Consider the following 19,372-nt stretch of genomic DNA (forward strand, 5'->3'; position numbering starts at 1 on the left):
CTAATCACAAGACAGTTGTGAAAAAAACTATTTTGTGCACTTTGTTTGTTACTGTTTTCTATCATATTTGAAATATTCTTAAGATTTCAACAGTGCATTTTTTTTATTTTACTTATTACTGGTTACTATAGAAATCAAATAAAAATTAATTGTTTCTAGGTTGATAAGATTCATTTTGATTGTGCCTGCGAAATTTATTTCGCGAAAGCGAGACATAGCGATCATAGATTCCGTCGTCGGCGTCGTCAACATTTAGGTTCAGTCTGTGGTTAAAGTTTCTTTTGACATCAATAACTTTGTCAAACCTTCATGGAATTTTATGAAATTGGGACAGAAGCTTGTTTATGACAGAAAGACAGTATCCAGAGCAAAATTTTGGAAATATTTATTTTCATTTTTCTGATTTTTACTGATAAATGGACTTAGTTTTTTACTGTTAACACTCAGGCTCAGTCTGAGGTTAAAGTTTTTCAGTCATCAATAACTTTGTCAAAGCTTCATGGAAATTTATGAAATTTGGTCAGAAGCTTGTTTAAGACCAAAATATAGTATCCAGAGCAAAATTTGTGAAATATTTATTTTCATTTTCCTTATTTTACTGATAAATAGCCTTAGTTTTTTTCACAGTTAACAACTAGATACAGTCTGGGGTTAAAGTTTGTTACACATCAATTACTCTGTCAAACCTTCATAGAGTCTAATGAAACTTTGGCAGTAGCTTTTTAATGATTAAGAGATAATGTCTGAAGCAAACCTTTGAAAATATATTATTTTTTCATTTTTAGTATTTTTCTGATGGATGAACTTCATTTTTTACAGTTAACATTTTTAGACAGTCTGGAATTAAATTTTTTTTACATGATAAATTTGTAAATATGAAACTTGGACAGAAGCTCATCTTTAAGACCAAGAAATAGCATCTAAAGAAAAAGTTTTATTTTTTTTTTAAATTCTGTATTTTACTGATAAATGGACTCACTTTTTAAGTCAACATTACACTTTAACACTGACAGCGGCAATTGCAGGCGAGACACAGGGTTCCACGGAACCCCTTATGAATTTTTTCATATAATAATGTAATTGGTCATGAGAAATTCAGTTCTTAAAAATCTAGCTTTTAAGTAAAAGATTTTAGCTTAATTTGCAACTGTTCATTTTTAACCCAGAAACAGTTAATTTCTAAACAATAAAATGTAAAAATAGTAAAAAAAATTATAGTAGCAGAACTATTTTTATGTATTTTAGTTTATGTATGCATAAATAGAGATATATTGTATGTTTTATTTTAAATATTTTCCCCATTACAGGATCACTATCAGGTATAAATGTTGATGTTTGAAGCCTGTGTTCCACAGAATATGTTCAGTGTTTTCATATCACTTTATCATCCCATTGTCAATATTGTGTCATTAATGTCTTGCATGAACATCAACACTATGCTTTATTATGTATTACAGGGGCATCATAAAGCACCTTTTTGTTTGATTGAACCCTCTTAATTTCATTCATTGTTTTATCTTTATTGAACATGTATAATAATCAAACCATCCCTCTTTTAACTTGCAGTTTTTCATAATATTAATGCATGCAGTTATATTTTTGATTTTTAAAAACTTTTATATGTTTTTTTATGTTGTTTTTTTATGTCTTTTTATGTCTTCCAAGCAAAAAGTCTTTTAAGGTGAGACAAAGTTTTTTTAAGATGCGACAAGTTGTTATTTTTACACAGTCAACAAACATGAGACCATGCCCTCTCAATCATTCTTAAGTGACTTGAAAATTTCACACTGTTGATATATGGAATCTATTTAAGGAAAATATTTTGTATGAGCCAGTGGTATTTCCCACCAAGTTGCAAATATAATAGTACAACTGTAGTCACGAATCTGATCTAAGATAAGAAATTAAACTCATCACTCCTCAGTAATGTGATCATGACTGAATTTTTATACATAGTTTAAATGTACTCTTATTTAAAAAAAAAGTATTGATGTAGGTAGGACATTGCATTGAAGTACATGCAACTTAGTTTTAAGGTACATTTACCTATGAGATCATGTCCCATCTGTCCCAATATTAAGACCTCATTAAAAAAACTCTTAGAATAGGCTTATTTGATATATTTTTAATACTGTATGGACATACATCTATTTCAGTTTCAATTAAACAGGCTACAACCAAACATTTGTACAGCAAAATAAATGATTTATTGCAATTGGTTCTTACTATCTAGTGGCAAATGTTTCATACATATTTCAGATGAAAGCGTATAATTATAAATGTTACTGGAGTTTACCCTGCTTTGCACTAGAATGACAGACTGAATTAGACTTTTCTTATGTTGGCTGACAAAGCAACAGTCCACAGCAAAACATGCCTATCCAGACATAATTTTAACTCTTAGAATACGGTACCAGTGTTTGTTACAACTCCTAAATGCTGCATGCTTAGTGGAGAAGCAGTAAATACCAATCTTATAGTCTTTGGTTATACAGGCCATGCATCAAACCCACAACCAAAACCTAATTCGTGTGGTTTGTTTGTTATTACCTTTGTGACATATTGTTAAAACATATTTCTATGTAAATATTTATATTGCTATGTATGTTGTTTCACTCATGTTTATATATTCATACAGCTTACTACCGGTAGAAGGAAGTCTTTGTGAATTTTAGGGGTTTTAATGTTAATTGTCAGACTGTTGCTTTCTTATAACAAAATTAAAGTACTGAAGCAATAGTATCTACAAAACATCTACATATTGTTTGATCATGGAATGTAATAGTAAGGTACCCGGTATTTGAGAATAGGAGAGTTGACTGTGAATTTTATAAAACCATTCTAAAAAAATGCTTATAGAAGCTCAGAAAATATGAAATTATATTGCAATTGCATAAAAAATGAAATTTTAGTGTTTCATGACAATACACATTCTGCAGCTAATATGCACAGCACAGCTTATGAATGTACTAATTTTATGTAGCAGAAGCTTATAATTATTCTTGGGAGTGCATAAAACAATTTGATATCATTATAAATCATATATATAGTTAAATCTATCACCTGTACAATATACATCAGATTTTGATTGAATATTTATTCATTTTTAAATGGTGTCTTGTCATCTTGTTCCAGTAAGTGCTAGTCTGGATATGGAATCCTTCCACAAAGTAATTGACAACCTTGGTTCTGGTGCACAAGGCAGTGTATCCTCTGCTAGACAGACACCTCAAGGAGCCTCAAGGGAGATAACCAAGATGACAAACTTCAGTCTGCCAACCAATGGTACAGCTACCTCCCAACAAGGGATGTATAACACCTTCTCTAGGACAAGTCCTTCAAGACTGGCTACATGTGGATCAACAGTAAGAAGAAAATTTGCTCAACAGGTAGATACAATGCTAGGCCAGTTTAGATTTTTATTATTATATGTATATGCATGTATATTTACTTAATTTTATGATTGCAGCTTATTTTTAATTGTAGACATAAACAAATTTTCTTAGAAGTGTTGGTTAATTGCTTTCATATACACAGTAACCTAATAATGTGAGTTATGTATAAAGCTTCACATGATTTTTCACAAAAAACATATGCACCTCTTTTAGTATATAGTTTACAATCAGAAGTTAATTTAAAGTTAACCTGAGGACTGACTACCTTTGACACTCACCTCAGCCTTTTACATTGAGTAAGTGCAAAATGTAAGTTCATTTCTCAGGTATTTTTAGTACCCTGAATTATAGAACTTTGTATTATATCATAATGTATCTAGGTTAGTATGAAAGCTCCATTAAAAGTACCTACATTTTTTCGTTGTTTCCCAATATATATTTGACCTTCATTTTTATGCATTACTGATTGATGAAGTTACCTTTTTAGTTCAGATAATTAAGTGACTTCCAGTTGCATAATTAATGTAAAAAAAACATCTTGGGGAAAATGCCGGCCTTCTATTCTTGCATCATTGGTGTAAATTAAGTTTTACTTCTGAGCTATAATGTACATACTAGGAAACTTAAAATGATAAACAACTATATGCTTTCAATAAAGTAGCTTACCTTAGCCCACAATTATGTTACATCTTATTCTCCATTACTTTCTATCCATTATTTATGAAACTGAATATTTTGATGGAGATATTTAGAAGTATCAGATTATAGCAATTAATTGACGTTCTTGATTTCATTCAGCACAAAATATACCACTGTCTATGGCACAAAAGTTTACTGAATCCCTTCCCCCATATGTGGTTGTGCAATATTATATTTATTTTTTATCATAGAATTTTAATGTTTCTGTAACCAATTTTATTAGGAAGTTTGTCAACACAAAATTTCCTACAGTTTTCATTTGAATAAAATGAAACTTGACCTTGCATCATATGAAGTTGTACACTTAAATTTCATTTCTAGAGCAGAATGTTTTTTACAGTTTGCTATAGAAGCCTTTCTACATATGGGAGGGAAAAAAATTTACAGCAAACTTTTAAAGCCAATTTCACCCCAGAATGCATTTTTTCCAAAACAAGTCAAGAAAGTAACTCCCATTTTGTAAAATTAAGCTTAGATATATATACTATGGATGCCTCATAATACAGTTTAGACTTTCCACTATATGATTGACATGTATGATGACAATTTTCTGCAGATAGAAGCCTATCTTAATGATACAAGCACAGAGGTATTTGAAATACATATTCAAAGTAGATTTTTATATAACCAGGATATTAAGTTTATAAAGTAGATTTTTATATAACCAGGATATTAAGTTTATAAAGTAGATTTGTATATAACCAGGATATTAAGTTTATATTGTAGATTTCATCATACACCAAACATATCATTTTAATTTCTCCCATCATCCTTCTCTTATGGTTGTGGCCTGTTATCTATTTTCTGCATGAAGAGATATTTGTCTTACCTCACTGATCTTATTTTCAAAAACTAAAATTCATGTTAACCAATAAGCCAGAAAAATGGAAAGAATGCATTGTTCTTATGCTTGTCCTTAACTCTTCTTTAGTTTCATACTATTCTTTTTTCATGTTTCCTTTAATAAAATGAGACTTAAGTCATCACTTTGTGGATGCACATATCCATTCTTTCCTTTTCATTTTCACTTTTAAAGCATTTCTGCTAAAACTTAAACACTTTTTCTTTAATTCGTATATGGATTTATTCTATCTTCTACATTGCCACCCCAAGGGTGACTGGGGAATAGAAATATGGTCAACATTGGTCTTCCTCCAACCAGCATTAGAACCCTCACCAAAGTGGGGTGTCCGTTAGGCTGTGTGGGATGTACAAGTTCGCAGCCTCGTCCGGTCAAAATGGGGACGTTAAATCGATGCCTAGTGTAAAGAGAGTGCCACACTCTTTGCACGTTAAGAACCCTTGCAACAACTCTTTGAGGAGTCCTTAGGTGGCCTGTTGCAAGGCTAAATTTCTGTCCCTATCCAACATACCTCCATTTTCCTGTGGCAGTCCAAATTTCCCCGACCTTCATCCTCCCTGACAGCCTCTATTACAGGACCTACCTGTTGTTTTTATTGTTAATTTTTTCTCTTCCTTAACATGCATGAAATATCTGCCTGACTCATTTATTTTGTTCACTTTCATTCTGTTTGTCTGATTTTTTAAATATTTTTGTCATGGCCTATAGCTGTCTTTCTCAGTTTTAGGTATTAAAGTACATTGAATTTCATCATATATTTTGGTACATTTGATTTTTATATTTGAGATATACATGTAATTGAATTGAAAAAGTATAGTTTTTTAGGAAATGGTAATAGAAATTAATGGGTATTCAGGACTGGTTGGTAATTTTTTGTTGCTTGCAAGAATTTCGTAGAAATTAAAACAGCAAAGTAGAAAGTGTTATCTAATTATTTCAGACAGTAGAGATGCTAGATATTTTTCATTAAATTTGTAATACCCTGTTCTCTGATCCTACAGAAATTAAGATATCCTTGACTTAATCGTCATGGTTCAGTGACTTGGTATTGGGTTTTTTAATTTGTTTAACTTCTAATGATGCTCAGGTAGGTTCTCCATATTCAGATGTTTAATCAAAAGTTCATTTCAGTCTGACTCATTAATTGACCTTGATCTTATTTCAATTGACATTACAATGAATATTTTGTGTTTACTTTTTGTTATTATGTCAGGTTTTGAATTACAATAGTTATTGGACCTCTATTCATTCATCCATCTTACTCTTAGTACTTCAAGGGTTGACTGGGGTATAGTAATGCAACTACTTGGGCAAATCCCCTCCAGCAGTGAAATCCATTAATAAATTTATTAATAAAAAAACACCTTAAATTAAGTCTCCAGTTAATCCATTTCAATTGATATTTTATTGTTTGTCTTTTTATGTTGTAATGTAACACTACTGTTTCAGGTTAGGGTGGAGGTTGGCACCTGTTAAAACGTTTAAACCTGCTGCATTTGTTTGCACCTGTCTTAAGTCAGGTGCCTGTTGTTCAGTGGTTGTCGTTTGTTGATGTGGTGCATAAGTGTTTCTCGTTTCTGATTTTTTATATAGATTAGACCGTTAGTTTTCCTGCTTGAATTGTTTTACACTAGTCATTTTGTAGTCCTTCATAGCTTGCTGTTCGGTGTGAGCCAAGGCTCCGTGTTGAAGGCTGTACTTTGACCTATAATTGTTTATTTTTTACACATTGTGACTTGGATAGAGAGTTGTCTCATTGGCACTCATACCACATCTTTTTATTTCTATTGCCCTGTTGCAGTGAGGCTGTTGGAAGGAGGAAGTTAAATGCTGAGACATGTATGAGGAAACGGTTACATTATATGGATGTAGAGAAAACTCCCACAACTCTTTCTAGAAGCAGTTCTTGCTTTGGAAAAGTAACCGATTTGATTTATTTTTAATTTTTTCTCATGCTGAGTATGCATGATTACATGAAATATTTGCCACTGGACATTTAGTAAGCAAAAATCTACCAGTCAATCATTGATGTTAGTCTACATGCTATTGTATTGATTGTAAGGTACTGGCATGCTATGTTACCTTTACCTATGATAAAGCAGATTGTTTTTACGACTAAATTATTGTCATGGTAAAACATTTCTGAGTATACCTGCATCTTATTAGTCATTCCTGTTTGATAATGTTTTATGTAAGACAGCTTAGAAGATTTTATTTGGTATTTGCTTCTATATCGGTAGTAAACTTCTTGATATTTCATAAACCAATTCAAATAAGTCAGCATATCTTTAATAGTTAGCTTTCTCACTGGAACAATGTAAGTTTACCCTCTAAATGTCCTCTAAACTTTTAAAGAATACCAGACAGCTTATAAGTTTAAAATTATGAGTGTCGCACATGTATAAAAGTTAAGAGTTTTTTCATAGTTTTAAAAAATGCTTAAACTCTGATGTATATAATATATAATCAGAATGTTTATTTTATTATAATTACCCTTTATTATTTATATTTTCAGTCTCATCAAATAGGACCTGGTCCAGAGTATGAGAGAGTTATGTTTAATGTCCAGGGTAGAAGTCCTCTCATCTCACATTATTTACATATGAGACAGTTGAGAGATTTCCATCAACCTGGCAAGAAAATTAGAAGAACAGAAATATCTGCCTTGCCATATCCTTTTACATATATAAATTCATTATTTCTATTTTCTTAAATTTTGCTTTGAACTTTTTTTTTGTGATACCTTTTATTATTACATTGGTTGCTTAGTTGTGATTAATTGTGATTTCTAGTGAAATAAAAACCGATAATTTCACATGTTAGATAAATCTGATAATGTTGTGAAGACATTTTGGTTGACGTTGCATCAATATAATTGAGGGATAACTTTGTTTTTCCTTAACTTCTTACTCCAGAAGGGCCAACATATAGACAGCTGATACAGAAATCTATAGCTATGTCTGAAGCTATTCAAAGAGAATATCAGAAGTAAGTAGGATATAGATATGTAGGGTAGTTTTGATAAGATAACAATAGAATTGAATCGTATCACGCTGCCATGATAGATAATTGATACAGTAGTTGAACTTCTTAGACCACTCAGCCATGATAGATATCATTGGCCATATAGAGCATAATCATATAATTAAAATTTGGTCACAATTTATACAAGTTTAAATCTTGAAGTTCAATATATAGTTTGGAATTCACTTTCTTTACATAGTTATCTTTAAACAAGTGTTAGATTATAAAATTTTACTACTTTCATGTGTTAGGGTACATGTTTATTGTGTAAACTCTTTTGAATAAGCTAGGTCTGTAAGTCAAAGATGCATAAAAGTTTCAAGTATAAAGACATTTTTGTCTTGCCTGCAACGAAAGTGATGCTAATCTGGCATCTGCAGCTTTAACTATATATCAGAAGGCAGAAGACCTGGATTTTTCATATCTTGTATACAGATGCCTTATGTTAAGAAATTTACATCTGTCATTTGTATATTGTCCTTGACCTCATTTCATGGTTCAGTGAGTGCTTTAAAAACTATAGTTTTTGTCTTGCCTGCCTGCAACGAAAGTCGTGAAAGGGGAGAAATAGGTGTTGCTTCTCCGGCGATGTTGGCGTCAACAATTGTTAAGTTTATTGATTAAGCTAGGTTGATAGGAACTACTTGCGACAGATCAATGATATTTTGTATGAGGTTGCATTACTATCAGTACATATCAGTTTGACGACTTTTTTGATACCCTGCACCCTATGTCATGGTACAGTGATCTTGACCTGAATTAATCAGCAATTTTCAATATTAAGTTTACTCTGCGCCTATGTCATGGTCCAGCAGCTTTCAATTAAAAAGCAATTTTCAATGTTAAGTTTTCTGCTGAAGTTAGTTTTATAGAAACTACATGTGATAGATCAGTGATATTTTCTATAAAGTTGCATTACTTATACTATCAGTACATATCAGTTTGACGACTATTTCAAGGCCCTGCCCCCATAGGTCATTGTCCAGTGACTTTGAATTAATTAGCAATGTTGCTGTCCATCAGATTTTCTTTTTCTGAATTTTAGGCAGACAGGCAAGGCATATCTCTGTGTCAACATTTTATTTTGTCATCTGAATTTCTCACTTATTATGAGGAAAAAGAAAAAATTATATTTGGTATATGGGATCCTTGCAAGGTCTACTTGTCCCTCAGACAGGGTTCTATTGACCTTGACCTTGATTCGTGGAACAGTGATCAAAATATTTAAATATTTTGCAGTCAAAACGTATCTAAGATACTACAAACAATAGGTCAACTATATTTGGTGTATGGAATGATTGTAAGGTGTACATGTCTATTAGTCAGGTTTAGTTAACCTTGATCTCATTTCCATGGTACATTGGTCAATGTTTAGTTTTGTGATTATGTCTGTTTTTCAGACACTTTAAGCAAAGTATGTCAACTATATTTGACTATGTCAACTATATTTGACTTGTGGAAAGAATTTTAGGTGTACCTAAAAAAAAATTCAATATACAATGTTCAATGAATGAGGAGTGTAAAAAAACGTCAAGCCCTAAAATCATAAGGAGTCTAAACAGAATAGGAATGAATTCAACAAAGAATTATCAACAATTTAAACTGAACACCAAATTCATAAATTGCGTAATTAGATGGTGAACAAATAATTAAGAAACAACAACCAATGTATTTGTTGTACCCTTATTGTAGCCAACAAATATTATCTCTGTGAAACTGAAATCAATACCTGTCAGATCTATAGAAGTTTTATAGACCGTTAGACATTTCACTCTTCAGTATGTTTAAACATTCATTTGATGTGTTTGAGCTTTTCATTTTGCCATTTGTTAAGGGACTTTCCGTTTTGAATTTTCCTTGGAATTTGGTATTTTTGTTATTTTACTTTTTATTTTTAAATCTGTTAATATGATTAATGCAATTCTAAACAGGTATAGACTTGTCATTTAAAACTACATTGCAATTAGACATAACCACATGTCACCTACAATTTTTACTTTATATTTCCTATAAAAACACATTTAAGAAGGTGTTAATTGTTAGTTGTTGGGTTTATACAAACCAGATGTTGAAAGACGCAATACTGTCTGAAGTTTAAATGTTAATTTGGTATTAATTTATAATTCAGTTGTTTTGCCCTGATGTTAACATGTATGATAATTATTTTGGGTGTAATTAAGTTGACATATGTTCAATAACTCCCAAATATGGCCATTTTTTCTAGCTAAGTTTTCAAATTAGTGATTGACTATTTTCACAATGAATCATAGTTAAAACAATGACTAGAAAGAACATTTGTTTTTTTGTGATAGTTAGAGTAGCTGCGTTCCTTTTAATGACATGACAATGCATACATTTCCTTTTTTTAACAGAATAACAAAAACAGGCCAATTTTAATTTGTTTTCTGGACCAGAATTATATAGGGCATGTGTCACTCAAAAAGATCTTGTTAGATCATGTTTGTTAAAATAGATTACATATCTGACTTGATTATTCAATTTGTAGAACCCTCACTAACACTCTATGTTTCCTAGGCCTAAATTCTGTTGAAATCCAGGAGATTTTGTCAACTTTCAATAAAATCTCCATTGATTTTTTTGTGATATAAATGTGAACATTTCATTAGCAAAGCTCTACAATAATTGTTTTTTCTCACTTTTCAAATGTTTATTCATCAGCTTGAAACACTTTTTGTCTTGAAATGATAGACTTAAAACACCTACTGTTTTCTATGAAAAAAAAAGTACTTGTGGTTACATCTTCAGAAAATAAAAACACTTTGCAAAGAAATTCTAACTTAATAAACTTTAAACGCTTCTAGTAGTATTAAGTTTACATTAACCTGACCAGACAATGATATTTTTGAGAAAACATGCAGTTTATTATCAAATCTATTATGAAAAATTGCAAGTGACAAATATTTATGTGCATGCACTGTAGTTTTTACAATGGATAAAACTTGGAAAGTTAATTTTTATGCCCCTGCCATAGGGGATGGGGACATATAGTGTTACCCTTGACCTTTCCGTCTCTCCGTCCGTTTGTCCCATTTTCGTTTATTTGAAGCTTGAGCAAGGGCATTCATATTCTCAGACACATTCTTCTTTTATTTTTAAGTTAGTCTGTTGAAATAAATTTGAGGGGGGGTCGGAGGGGTCCTGATCCCGAAATCCCGGGCTTTAAAACATGAAATCCTGAGATCCCGAATTTAAAGAAATTTAAATCCCGACATCTCGAAATTCGAAAAAAGAATTCCCAGATCCCGAAAGGATCAATCCCGAAATCCCGAGCTAAAAAACACCCGGTCCAGGAGTCCCGATAAAGGTCCGACCCCCCCTCATATTTATTACTTAATTTAAATTGTGGTATTTTATTTTTACAGAATATGTGAAGAAACAGACCAAGAAATTTTTGAACTGAAGAGAAGACAGAGAGAATCCAATATAGAGTTTAACAAATTATCTAAAGAGCTAATGATGACTAAAAATCCTCTCGATCTTAAAATTCTTAGTGATAAAATATTAGAATTATATGTAAGTACTATGTATAAAACTATACAAATTCAACATATTCCTAGGGCTTTCTTCCTTTTAAGAATAAATGATTCAATTTGAGCATCCAGATGATTCTTTTATTATCTAATTTTTAAAGATATAGTATTAAATTATTTTTGATTTTATTAACTATGTTATTTTTTGTTTCTAAGGTTAATATTACTTATCATTCAATTTATATTCATCTTTTATGAGCTCCCTAAAAAAAATTCCGGAATCTAAAGTTTATACTTGAGATTATTGTACGATATTCTGTAATTATTCAACTAGACAATTTAATGGATTATTCCTCTGTATTTCAATATCTGGTGTAAGTTATATTGCAGGATACATTAGTCAAATCATATTTCACAAACCAAATATTAGTTTTTGTTAAAGGTGACCGGAAAAAGCACCATCACATCATGCTATATACACCCTATGAATTTAAGAATTGATTTCCACAACGTTTTCAGATTTCATTGTTAAATTATCATTATCACAGGATAAGTACCATTCACCAAGTCATTGCTTGATTATTCTTGTTTTTTGGGGGGATTATGGGAGACAACTCTGCAGATTATTGCAATTTAAGGGGTACCCAACACTTTGACTAAAATAGATTTGGCTCTTTTAATTTTCATAAAATTTTGACAAAATATTTACTTTGACCTGTTGACAAAAATATAAAAATTTCAAGAAATTTGAACCACACAATTTATAGGAATAATTTCGTTGGATAGATAGCAGTTTGACAAACACTAATTTTGATCATATAGAAGCTTGATGTCTCATTACTGATAGTATGTGTTTTAAACGTTCAGCTGATTTTTAAAGAGTTAATTCCCTTAGGTGTTCTGCACCCCCTTAAAAGAAATCTCTGTTAGTATAATAACATGTGAAAATGTTGTATGTTATAAGAATGAATGGACAAGAATCCCATAAAATATTTTGTAAAAAACCTTGGTAAATAACCTTTGTATTACACTGCTTAAACAAATGTTATAGTATTTTGTCAGACAAGCAACTGTGCATATATGTACTTTTATTGAAACTGTGTAGTAATGACTTAATTGTTTTTTAGCATGTTGACCTTTAAACTTTTTGACAATATATTAATTGGTTTTTTTTATGAAAATACGCTGAAATATCATAGTTTCAAAACTATTGTTTGTAGATTAAAACTAGCTAGGCTTAAAATTTAAAATTAGTTAATATAAGAAGATTTGAAGAGATGGTTAATTGAGGGCTAAAACTTCATGCATTGATTGCACTTTGTACTTAGATTTTTCCAGTTATTTATTACGTTTAACAAAAGTTGTCTCCCTTCGACTATGTAAGCTAGATATAATGATAGTAAATGTTTATGTTTGTTTTATAAGAGTGATTTTCCTGATATCAAAGATAATGATCAATTGGTGTATAAGGTATGGAGTTTCACATACAGTTATAGTAATGGGTATCAATTCAGTGACCTTTATAAACCACTGTTAATAATATAGTATATTAACATAATATGGTCATATATTTTTCACAAATTTCATAAACTTATCTGAGTCTTTCATAAAAATCATTTTAAAAGGTTCACTTAGGCGAGTTGATTTTTGAGCTAAGTTCCTTTTGGGAAATAATAAATTCCAATGGAAGCTATAATAGTTCGAGGTCTGGTTTATTGAGATTAGTGAAACCTGTTAATAGTTAGATTTTTAGTTGACAGATCTTAATTCACACTAGTACAACCTTTTGACAGAATTAATTTCATTAAAATTCAAAATCATACATTTTTCTTCTGTTTGTAGTTTAAGATATGTCTGATAAGATTATGAAATTTGTATTTTTATAAATTCCTCTGCATTGAAAATACATGGCATTTAGTTTTTAGTAGTACTACAACCTATTTATACTAAAAGTATATCATTGTAGATGAATTATATATAGGCTAGTCAACATAGACTCTGTCTTACCTAGAAAATCTCTGCTGTCTGTATGCATTGCTTCATTTTATCCATTATCATTTAACATCAGGAAAGGGAGAGAACTTTGGACAGGGCTTTCATTAAATACTGGAGTGGAAATATTGTTGTCCTAACTAACTAATTTTACAATGGTACTGGTAACTACTTTCAAAACTGAATTAAGTAAAAAAAAAATTTGATTATAATATACAATATATCCAATTATGTTTTAAAATAAACTTTTTAATTAGTTTAAAAAAATAAGCAAAATGAATATTTATAATTATCTCCCTTATTTATTTATATTTTTTTTCTTGACACTCAAAATCATGTAAGAAAGAAATTTGTACCTTTGATTTATTGAGGAAGACAAATTGAATCACTCTTCATGTAAATTGAATTGTTCAATGTACTTCTATAATTTATACATTGTTACTGCAAATCAACAAACATTTTCAACATCAGATTTTATAATTTCGATTTAGGGTGTGATTGTTGTTATCATTTTTAGGTACCTTGAAAAGTTTCATGGTACAGTAAATTACTGTCTATTTCATTTTCCGATTTAATATCATGTATCATGACTTTTTTTTCATTATCATTTTTTAATCTATTAGAATCTAACAACCACATTTTTCCTTTATATCTTTTATACGATCTCAACACGTTTTCTTATGTGTATAAACTTGCTATGACTATTTTTTACAGCATGAACAATCATCTTCTAAGCTGGCTCAGAGGAAACAGAGAGTAAATCCACTGTTTTGTTATTCTTTCTAACGTTCCATCCTTTAATATTTGTGCATGCCTTCCATTATCGTGTTCAGCCATATTTGATATCCTTGTTCTTCAACTGTTTCCATTGAATAGAACTACATTTTTAAATAACCTCTAAATGTATAGCTGATAAGATATCCTGGGTCTATACAGCTAGATAAAACTTACTTAGTCTAGATATTGCCTATCGCCGGTTATTTGCAAGTACTTTTGCTAGATGGAAAGTAAGATATTTTGTAAAACCTTTGCTTATTTTAGTATGTTTCTCAGAAGAAGATGATGGAAAACCCTTTTAGATTTAATGCATCTTCCATCAACAAAATTTTAGGGTTGAGAAATAGGTAATCTATTGTGTTCATATATCAATAGTACAATTTACTTACATACAAAAAAAATCAATTAGTAACAATTTTATCACTATCACTAGAAATTCAATGCAAGTAATAATTGTCCTAACCTACAAATTCCAACTTTCATAGCTTTGGTTAAGTTTAGCCATTTGTTATAAATCCTTAATAATATATGAGTGATTTTTCTCCTGGCTATGAACCTCTTATCTGGTAAAACAAAGTCCAAAATATTTAGGTTGCTGTGATCTATACTTTCTGTCTGATTGACTTCACTGAAAATGTCAATGAGAAATGCATAGTGATAGTTTTCTGTTACTTTGCTGCCAAACTAATTTTCTAGCAGTTAAGACATTTTATTGTGTCAACTATTTATATAGCTACTTCTTATATTACTCTTCCTCCACCAATTATAACTGGCCACCATGGTATAGCCAAGGTTGCTGAAAGTTGTGTTAAACAACAACAAACAAGCAAGCAAAATAAAACACAGTACAAAACAGTTTCATTGCAATTGAGTAAATAGCATAGCCTTCATTGAAAGGCCTTGGTATTTGTACAGAAATTCACCTTAATTATTGCTATTTCAGGCAATGAATCAAAATTAAAATGCAAGTTTTTATTATTGCAATATTATTGCCTGCCTCCGGTGCAAGATTTTCTTGCTGTATTGAAGAAACATTGGTGGCCTTGGGCAGTTTTCTGCTCTTTGGTTAGGTTGTTGTCTCTTTGACGCATTCCCTGTTTCCATTCTCAATTTTATTTATTATTGCAAAACCTACCCTTTTATTTATTATTGCAAAATCTATCCTGTAGCAATTTCTGCAATAATAAAAACATCTGGCTTTACAGTTATATGTTGATATTTTACCATTATTTTGGAGAACATTTTGATAATCATAATGTTTTACACAAGACCCACTCATTTGAAATTTTGTTTCCAGTTGCAAGTGGTATCTTTTTCCAGATTTACCATTATGGTTTAACTACCAAATTTTCATTTGACATTTAGTACAGGTTAAGTATATATTGGGAGAAGGACTGGGTAATATCTATAAGTCCTGCTCATATTACTTTTGTCCCTATAATTTCTTATTCCTGGTAAGGTTTCAATGCATTAAAGATCAATGCTTTGTTTAATTATCTATAACATTCACATGTGTGGCTTAAACTATCCACACAAACACATGGTAAAGTTGCATGATCTATTATGGTGTGTTGCACATATATATTTAGATCTCAATAAATATACATTTGCATGTTCACATATTATATTAACTTAATATATATATATATTTATATATGTAAATCATTATTTGACACTTATAATAAAAATATATAGTGTATGAGCCTTTTATCATATGACTTGTTTGAGGAAGGAATATTCAATCAAACAAATAAAACAGTGCTAAAAAAAATGTGGTATTAGACAGTTGTAATTATTATTCAGTTTGTGTTTTAGTGTTAAGGTTATAGAACTATATTTGAACTTATTATTAGCAAGATACTAAAAATAGACATACTCTCATATGTTAAATTTGCATGTTATAAAAGCTTAAACATATCACTAAAGTTAGTAATTCTTTATAGCTAAATATGATTTATCACAATTACAACAGTAAACTATTGCATACACAATGGCATTTTTGCATGAGTAGGCTGTAATCTTAAGAGGACTGTAGAATATTAGTAAGGCTCTCTGCTGCTTAGAACTGTGAACAAAGTATAAAGTGAATTCTACATTTGTAAAACATGATATGTTTATTTATAGGAAAAAGAAAGAGATGCCATACTGCTAGATACAGATACTGATCCTGCCCAAAGTGTTGCCGGAGCTGATGAGGAAGATACCTGATGTTACAATAAATGCAATCAATTTAATATGAAAATTTATGTTAAAATTGTCATGGTAATGGACTACCTTTATGACCCTATTGGTAATGGACTACCTATATGACCCTATTGGTAATGGACTACCTATATGACCCTATTGGTAATGGACTACCTATATGACCCTATTGGTAATGAACTACCTATATGACCCTATTGGTAATGGACTACCTATATGACCCTATTGGTAATGGACTACCTATATGACCTATTGGTAATGGACTACCTATATGACCCTATTGGTAATGGACTACCTTTATGACCCTATATTGGAAGTTTAATCAGTTAGGGAGGGAAGTAATATATTTTTAAATTGTTTTAAAAATACTAAAAAAAATGATTAACTTTCTTAAAACTATCACCAAGAAAGAATTTTGGTGTAAATTATTATGTTTCAGATATTACTTTCCCTTGAAAAATCTTTTTTTATCTCATTTTCGAAATAATTTTATCCAGAATATTTCATACTTGAATAACTAAAGCTTTACTAAATATTTAATGTTGGTTCATGGGCAGGTCCCATTATTTATATGAAGATCTTTGACATACAGTATTAGATTTTTATTTGTTGTTTTATTTTTATGCTGGCATGTAAATTAATTTTCATTATTAAAATAGTAAATTTAAACTTGGGACTTGAATTGTGTAATATGAAGATTATTCTCCTTATGCCTCCTCTATGCTAAAATTCTGTCCAAAATCATAGAAATGAAAGTCATTTTTAAATAAAGATCATTTTGAGGGATTCTTGAAATATCAATATGTTCTTTCAAAAATGTAAAAAAAAAAACATAATATTAAACGGGGAAAATACCTGTAGAAATTTTAAATTTTGGTTCTGTATACCAACATATATGAAAACTACAATGTCTTGTGTAAGGTCATAAAAACAAACTATGTGTAATGAATTCATTAATCAATGTATTAGATGTGGTTTCTGTACACTAAAGTCACACGATATATGCCAATCTTACTTTACATTTACTTTAAAGTTTTAAGGTGACAAATTAATATTATTAAAATGTCAGAACTGGCAGTAAATGTTTTTATATATAATTTCCATGTCCAATTACCACTTTTGCAGTCTGTGATATTTTGTGCTATTTTGTTGTCATATTTTTAATAAAATATTCAATTTCATTCCAAATTTATTTTAATGCATGCACATTTGTACATTGTATTTGTGAATAATAAGCTGTGTCTTTCCAAATAACTGACAAAGCAGCTGATAACGAAAAAAAAAACATACAGTAACTGAACTACAAGCTCCTGACTTGGGACAGGCACATAAAAATTGTGGTGGGGTTAAACATGTTTGTGAGTGCTAACCCTCCTATCCAGGGACAGTGGTTACAGCACAACATAAGAACAAACTATAAAAATCAGTTGAAAATGGCTTAACTCTCAGATCTATACAAAGCAGAAAAACATCTAACAAAAACACAGACCGTACATGGCAGGGTATTTATACATCCCTAACAATAAAAAAGACACAATTTCAAAGTTCAGATCCGAGAGTACTCACAGTTACTGATAGCTAGTTCAAAGCCAATAACTAATAAAAAAAATCATATTTCTAAGACTAATTGTTAGTTTGACATTTTGAAAAAAGAAAAAAGAAACATTTTGGCTTTGGAACTTGTCATATTGTTTGGTTGCCTGTCAATCATTGAACGTTTTATTTTGATCTCTACGGCCAGTAAATGTAATGAAATTATTTTAATCATGCCTAAATGAAGAAACAATCAACTATTTTTGTCAAGCAATTTATTATTTTTTGAGTAATTTTTTTTTTAGATTCTCATTTCAAACGATATATATTATTATATATACACAGAACATTATGCATAGGTTACTTCCTGGTCATAGCTTAAAAAAAAGCACCTAAAAGCTGTTAGTGTTTCACTCCACATGTTACCATACATTAAACATTCTCACTGAATTGCATTTTGTTCCTTCAAATCAACAACTGGTCGGAAATTTAACAAAACTGCTCTGCATATTATATTAATTGCTAATTTTTTCTGGTCCTGAATTTGCATGAAATGTTTGCCAATGAACATAAGACTAACAACAAACAATTAGTTACACTATTCTTTCACCATTTATACTATAAATAAAATAGATGTAATAAAGGGAAGATATAAAGTGACCTTTACTGCAGGATATACCTTTTGTATTAATTGCTAATCTGTTCTAGTCCAGAATTTGCATGAACCACCTGCCATTAAATGTAAGATTAACAACGTAAAACAAACAACCAATAAAATATAATCATTCTTTCAACAATTATACAAAAATAGAACAGATTTCAAAAAGAGTGCACACAGTGGCATGTTCTACGGAACCTTTCTATTGTGTTAATTTCTTATTGTTCTGGTCCTGAATATGCATGAAATATTTGCCACTGAACCTAAGGCAAACAACAACCAGTCAATTATAATATTCTTTCACCTCACCTCACCTATCCTCTTCATGCCGGTCGGCATTTAAGGCCCTGGTACATTTTTTTTCCATTTCACACGGTCTTTAGCAGCTGTTCTTGCTGTAGCCCAGCTGTTCCATCCGAGTGATGTTCTTTCTGTCTCTACAGTCCGTCTCCGGGTGGTTTTGGGACGTCCAACTTTCCTTCTTCCCTCCGGTTTCCATATCAGTGCAACTGAACATATACTGTTGGTATCCATCCTTAGTACATGGCCAATCCATCTCCAGCGCCGTTCTATCATGTCATCACTTAGCTTCTTTGTTCAAGCTCTTATGTGGAGGTTTTCGTTTGATATAGTATTGGGCCATCTTATTTTCAGTATCTGTCTCAGACATCTGTTTTGGAAGGTGTTCAATTTCTTTTTGTCTTGTTCGGTTGTTTTCCAGGTTTCACATCCATACAGT

The 19,372-nt window shown here is 30.7% G+C and overlaps 1 protein-coding gene across 4 annotated transcripts in view; it reads left to right on the forward strand.

Annotated features, from left to right (window-relative positions):
• Positions 1–17,623, forward strand: part of LOC127734126 (protein FAM227B-like) — a 31,438-nt gene extending 13,815 nt beyond the window's left edge. For 2 of the 4 annotated variants that reach the window (XM_052243801.1, XM_052243803.1), the window contains 6 exons: positions 3,136–3,389; positions 7,472–7,625; positions 7,866–7,944; positions 11,364–11,514; positions 12,897–12,941; positions 16,365–17,623. In XM_052243801.1, the coding sequence (XP_052099761.1) occupies positions 3,136–3,389; positions 7,472–7,625; positions 7,866–7,944; positions 11,364–11,514; positions 12,897–12,941; positions 16,365–16,448 (767 nt within the window). In that variant the 3' untranslated portion in view covers positions 16,449–17,623. Of the gene's footprint in view, positions 1–3,135; positions 3,390–7,471; positions 7,626–7,865; positions 7,945–11,363; positions 11,515–12,896; positions 12,942–14,177; positions 14,220–16,364 lie in introns of all 4 variants that reach the window. The other 2 variants (XM_052243802.1, XM_052243804.1) reach the window with 2 other exon arrangements.
• Positions 17,624–19,372: the final 1,749 nt, after the last annotated feature.

This window comes from Mytilus californianus, unplaced genomic scaffold (genome assembly GCF_021869535.1).
Source record: "Mytilus californianus isolate M0D057914Y unplaced genomic scaffold, xbMytCali1.0.p SCAF_3, whole genome shotgun sequence".
NCBI lineage: Eukaryota > Metazoa > Mollusca > Bivalvia > Mytilida > Mytilidae > Mytilus > Mytilus californianus.